Source organism: Metopolophium dirhodum, chromosome 1 (genome assembly GCF_019925205.1).
Source record: "Metopolophium dirhodum isolate CAU chromosome 1, ASM1992520v1, whole genome shotgun sequence".
NCBI classification, from domain to species: domain Eukaryota; kingdom Metazoa; phylum Arthropoda; class Insecta; order Hemiptera; family Aphididae; genus Metopolophium; species Metopolophium dirhodum.
Genome location: NC_083560.1, coordinates 142,226,872 through 142,232,905, shown reverse-complemented (window position 1 = coordinate 142,232,905; position 6,034 = coordinate 142,226,872). Strand labels below are relative to the sequence as shown.

At 26.0% G+C, this 6,034-nt stretch overlaps 1 protein-coding gene across 1 annotated transcript; it reads left to right on the top strand.

Annotated features, from left to right (window-relative positions):
• Window positions 1-670: 670 nt before the first annotated feature.
• LOC132932949 (uncharacterized) lies at window positions 671-5,805 on the top strand. The gene is made up of 13 exons (XM_060999292.1): window positions 671-869; window positions 1,625-1,762; window positions 1,955-2,011; window positions 2,127-2,243; window positions 2,377-2,490; window positions 2,565-2,606; window positions 2,670-2,759; window positions 2,822-2,916; window positions 2,970-3,087; window positions 3,151-3,195; window positions 4,572-4,819; window positions 4,879-5,041; window positions 5,659-5,805. The coding sequence occupies exons 1-13, from the start codon at window positions 671-673 to the stop codon at window positions 5,793-5,795; spliced, it is 1,563 nt and encodes a 520-aa protein (XP_060855275.1). The 3' UTR covers window positions 5,796-5,805.
• The last annotated feature ends 229 nt before the right edge of the window (window positions 5,806-6,034 follow it).

Below are 6,034 nucleotides of genomic sequence, written 5' to 3'. Positions count from 1 at the left end.
CCAGTCTAGTGTCTACTTCCATCAACTGAGTCGGATCTCAGCAGCCTAGTCTGTTAACATCATTCAAACCTACCTACTACAGTTTATTTTTGTCTTAAACTTGTCGCAATAACCAAGTATTATTTATAAGCGTTTTTTTTCACATCTGTTTAGCATGGCGAATTTTTAGAGATTATACGTATATCGTACCTAATGGCTAATATAGTATAGTAGCTTAGTATTATCATAACGAAAATACGAAATATACTTTTTCATGAGTATTATTATGATTCAACATAATATCATATACCTATATAATATATACAGTGGGTACACAATGTATATAAATAGGTACCTGGTGGGCGGCGGGTGGCGGGCGGCGGCCGATACCCGCATACAAGTTTCCCTAAAGATGGCTGATGGACGGTTATTTCAGTGTTATTACTAATTTACTGATATTGTGACTTGTTAGATAGCAATAACATACATATTACATAATATTATAAGTTATTACGTAATCCGTATTATTATTTCTGATTCTCGATATTCATATTTCACATAACCCAACTCTCGTAGTCGTCTCATTGATCGTTCATTCGTTGTCAATTGGCTTGCAAATTGTTTACGTTGCGCGTCGTTTTCGAGCGTGTCCGTTGTATACCTACATAAAGCCAGACGATACCTGTATAAAATGGTCTGGTGTGTGGTGCATTTCACGTTGGACGATACTGTGGAAGTTGTTCCTGGGCCATGGTTTCGTAAAGAGGGAAATTGTGCGTGGCCGAAAACATCAAATATTAAAGACATAAAAAAAGCTATTGTTCTAAAAACACGACCAAATAAGCAAGATTTCTCTTTTTACGAAGCACGATGTTTGGCTAGTAATATCGGTAAGCATTATGGCAAACTATTTATTATTTGCTGTTTAACTATTTTGTATAATAGGTAGATACTTCAAATATATAGGTATAATATTATCCCTATCGGTAAATTTCAACTGACCAAACTTTATTTTATTAATGAAAAACTGATGTGGTGAGCTTTGCCCCTCTAATCTCAATAACAATCCAGAATAATTTACAAGTTAACCATTACAGAATAGGTACATCAGTTTTATTATTTATTATTTAATATAGGTACCTATATAATCATGATAAAACTAATAAAGAGTGATACTTGGCTGTATGAAGCATTGCAGTTTGCCCCAAAGTCTCTATTATGTGTGTGGTAGAAATTAGAAATTAGATAGCCAGTGTGGGATGGGAGACTGTCATACCTCCAGTATTATTATGACGGTTATATTGTAGTACTAAGCAACTTTTGTGCATAATATGTAGTGGTGAAACTGGCTTAGGCATACCTTAAGAGGAATAAAATAACCTTATTTTCATTATGTACCTAATTAAAGTTTATTTTCGTTATTATTATTGGGTACCTATACCTAATTAAATTAAATAATTTCGGGTCCATTCCTATCAAGTGCATTTTGATCTAAGCGCAGTACAGTCGAAATAAATGGTAGGTGGGTATATTGTATAATATTTAGTATCTTGGTATATATTGGGGAGGGCACTTATACTTAAGTCATTTGCTTGTGTGATGTATTAGGTATGTATTTATTTAATATAATTTAAAATATTTCTAGACAATTTTCAAATGGCCCAAAAAAAATGTAATGTTGCAAAATGTAAATCTGACCTTTCTTCAATGGAAGATGATAAGTTAAAAAAAAAGAGAAAAATTAAAAAAAGGCAGTATAAAACTCGTTTAAGCTCGGAATCTGGTATGTTTTAATAACATAATATTTAGATTACATAGTTTTTCAGATATAAATGTTAGGTATAACAATTAAATTGTTTGCATACCGATACCTTATAGAATATAATGTTTTACTTATTTAGGTATTTCATTTTTATTTATTAATATTAATTTATAATTCCATCAAAATTTGATCAAATACCTATTTTGTTTTTAGACAGTGAAAAATCTGATACAGATATGCACAAAAATGCCCTTCCATGTTATCATTCAGGTAAATTATTTATTTGTTTTTATTAAATGTTATTACGTTGAATTGAGTATCCACTTTTGTGTAAATCATTGTAAATCAATAAACAATAATTAATACCAATTTAATACTTTGTTAGACGCAGAACCTCAACTTCAAAAAAAAAACCACCAAATACAAAACATAACATTTAATAGTATTGAAAGTCGACCCAATGGATGGTCTCCCTTAAAGAACTCCATTATTGATACAGCAGGTGAGAACTTAATATTAAGTAGATACCTATACCTATAGCTGCTTAGTAAAATACCTATTTATATTTACATCTGTAATAGCTATTACCTAATAGTACTTAGAACTAATTAATTTGATTTTATTATATCTTACAGCAGTAAAGATTCCTTTGTCTAATATTCATTCAGAAAAAGAAACTATAATAATGAGCAATACAAGGACAAATTCTCCTTTAAAACTTTCAAATGAGAAGTTATCATTATTTTCTGGTAATTTGAGTTTTGTTATGAATTTGACATTTTTTTATAGTAATAGTTTATATGCCTATTTTGTTTCATAATAGAAAAAAAATTTCCATACAATCAAAGATTGTCTCCATCAAATAGTATGTATATAATTAATGTATTTCTACTATTTCATCATATAATATAAAAATTTAATTTTTAAGGAATAAAAAGATGTTTATTTTCTGATATTGATAAACATAGTCACTTAAACTCTAACTCTGCTGATGAGGGCTCTACTAAAGTGTTATCTGGTTAGTAAACCATGTTAAAAATAATCAATAACTATTTTAACAGTTATATATTTTGTTGACAGTAAAAAGTTCAGAAAAAGGAAGTTTATCTACTGATATTTATGAACATTGTCACTCAAATTCTAATTCTCCTGATTTAAATAATGACTCTTCAAAAGTATTATCTAGTTAGTAAATTGTGTTAAAAATAACCAATAACTATTTTATAAGTTATATATTTTGTTAGCAGTAAAAAGTTCAGGAAAAATAAGTTTATACACTGATAATGATGAACATAATCATTCAAATTCTATTACTCTGAATCTTAAGGACACTCCCAAAGTATCTGGTTAGTTAATACTATTTATAAATAATTTATTTTAATTTTAATATTTACTAATTCTGTTAACAGTAAAAAAAATATCAAATACAAAATCTTCGACAATTTTTAAAAAAGGTAATTATGGTTTAATTAATGTTTTGATATTGTATTATTCAGAGTTTTGTTTTATACTATTTTTTTTGACTTATGCATGCAAAACTAACAAAAATCATTTGAAAGTATTTTAAATGTTTAAGCTATGCTATACATCATTTAATAATTTTACATATATAAACATGGTACTTTTTGGTTATTCCAACTGCAATTCAATGTCACAACCTACCGCAAGTCTTACTTCCGTTTTTTATTACACATTACACATTACACACAATTTAACATTAATATTAGTTAAAATAATGTATATCAGTATAAATATAATTTAACTAATAATTTGTTTTAACCTTACATACAGTAGAATCAGTATTTAACATAACACTGTATAGGTGTTAACACTACTGGGTACCTAGTAATTTAATTTTAGGACCATGGCGTTTTCATTTATTTACACTTCTATGTAACAATTTTTTTTAAGTAATCGTCCAGTTTGCCAAATAGATACTTCACACTTTCTCTATAGACTCTGTAAAATACTGGACTAATTTGATAAATTTAGCTTTCAGAAAGTCTTAATAATCATTTTAAAGATAAAAAAGTAATAAGTTTAAAAATAAAAATACCAATACATATCCATATCCATTTATGAAAAAACTGTTATACTAGCATCATTTACAACAAAATAAATTGTATTTATATATTATATTTAAAAAAAAATATAATTCATACCTTAATATTTATTTAATCAAGTACAATAACCATTCATGTTAGCTGGTTATATGTATAAAAGCCATGAGGCTTTTACCGATATCTGTATCAAGTGATTATTGTCATACATTATTATTTATCTTTACACAGGGTAATTTTTTAAACATGCTCACGCCCATTTTTCCCCTTTATATAACATTTATTCAAATTTTGATTTTTAGAATTTTTAACTTTACCTTATAAGACTGTATTTTCAAATTCCCAATGTTTTTTGTACTATATTTAAGAAATGTCCTAGCTGTGACAATACAAACATCTATTTTTCAAATGAGAACCGCCCTTTTTACTGCAAATTATTTAGCTGGTAATTTTCTTGAAAACGTTGATGTATCTAAATCAAAATTTTAATTAGTAGTTTTGGAGTTATTAAAATGGTTGTACAAAGGTTTAATTATCCTTAAATATGATTTTACAAAAATATAAGCTATAATAATGTGTAATATTGGATGTAGTATTCATTATACTACTATCATTTTTACAAATTATTAATTATATTGATAGATGAATATAGTAATAAGTAAATACTAAAATTTTCAAATCATCTAAGTCCCCTTAAATATAGAAAAATAGTATACTATTAAATTATATTCAATCCTTAATTTATTTAATTAATTTTGTGATTATTACAGACGATCAGTTTAAAGATATGGTTTTACATAACTTAATCATTTTAAAACACAGCATCAGAAATTTGGATGAACAATTGGATTTGTTAATTGAAAAAAGTTCAAAAAGAAGTACAGAAAATTCAAATATAAATTATGATGATGATATTGATTACAGTAACCTATATTGTCTTTTCCCAATTGAAGATATAAGTACTCTTAATGATATCGAGGAACAATTGGTGTCGGATAAAAAATATCACAAATCATTGGTGAGTATTTTTCATACAAATGTTTTTATAGTCATTTTTATAATATATTTTTGTTGTAGACAAATAAACTAATTGGTCTTGGTGGCAAAACGGTACAAATATATATAAAAAGAGTTATGCAGCTTTTGTTCTCTGATGAACTTTTAAAATTATATTCATTCAATGGTCGAGGAAACAAAAAAAAATGTTTTTCTAACCTAGTTATTTCAAAACTAATATTTGGTAAGAGCTCTTCTTATAGTATAATAATTTGTATTGATATGATTTTTTTACCTTTATACCATAAAATTATTTAATATTTTGTATAATGACCTTGCATGCATATTAATCAGTTCAATATTCAATTTTTTTTTTTAGCCTCATGTAATAAGATAATAATTTTCATTTGGTACATTCATTAAATTAAATAATAATAATAAACTTTCACAAATCTATAATTTTATATTATATTTTCAGACTTAATTTATTATAATAAATAATTATTGACCGTTGCTTTTTTGGTATACATTTTTCAAACTATTTATCTTCCCTTATACATAATTATAATTGAGTATAAGAAAAATATGTTGTATAATCCTATTGGAAGTTATTTTTTTTAAAGTTAATATACTTGATTAGTTTTATTATTTTGTAAACTTATTTAAGTCGCCAAATATAAATTTTCCTAGTATCTTTATTGTAGTAGGCCAATGCTCTTTTAATACATACTTAAGTATTGAAGACCTTAATAAAATAAATGTAAATACCTAATTAGAAATGAATCAACATTTATTCTTTTTATATATTATTATTCAAAAAAATGTCAAGTCATATCTTGTTTAATTGTTTTATATTTCTAGGTTCTATAAAATTGTTGAACAAATTCAACTATGATAATGCCAATGATGATGCTGAAAAATATATTAAAAATGCTCTTATTCAGCCTCCGTTCAACATCAAAAAAAAAATATCCAATACTGAAACTGCAAATGATTAATTTTTTATAGTTTTTGAAATGTACACATAAATATTTTTTTTTATTTTAAAGTTCTTAAACATGCATAAGTAGATGCAAGGTACATGCATAGCAGTATACACTAATACATATTATAAAACTATATAAGATACCAATGTGTTCGTTTATTTGTTATTTTTACACTCTATAGTTCCTTATTTTTAACAATTTATGTATCAATCCGGGAATATTTCAAATTTGATGTTACTACAACTGCAGGG

What these genes read in the sequence shown, in the direction of transcription:
- LOC132932949 (XM_060999292.1), top strand. Translation starts at nt 671, where the DNA reads ATGGTCTGGTGTGTGGTGCATTTCACGTTGGACGATACTGTGGAAGTT. An exon ending in TTCGACAATTTTTAAAAAAG is followed by an intron (nt 3,196 to 4,571) that starts GTAATTATGGTT and finishes TGATTATTACAG; the next exon opens with ACGATCAGTTTAAAGATATG. An exon ending in AAAAATATCACAAATCATTG is followed by an intron (nt 4,820 to 4,878) that starts GTGAGTATTTTT and finishes TTTTTGTTGTAG; the next exon opens with ACAAATAAACTAATTGGTCT.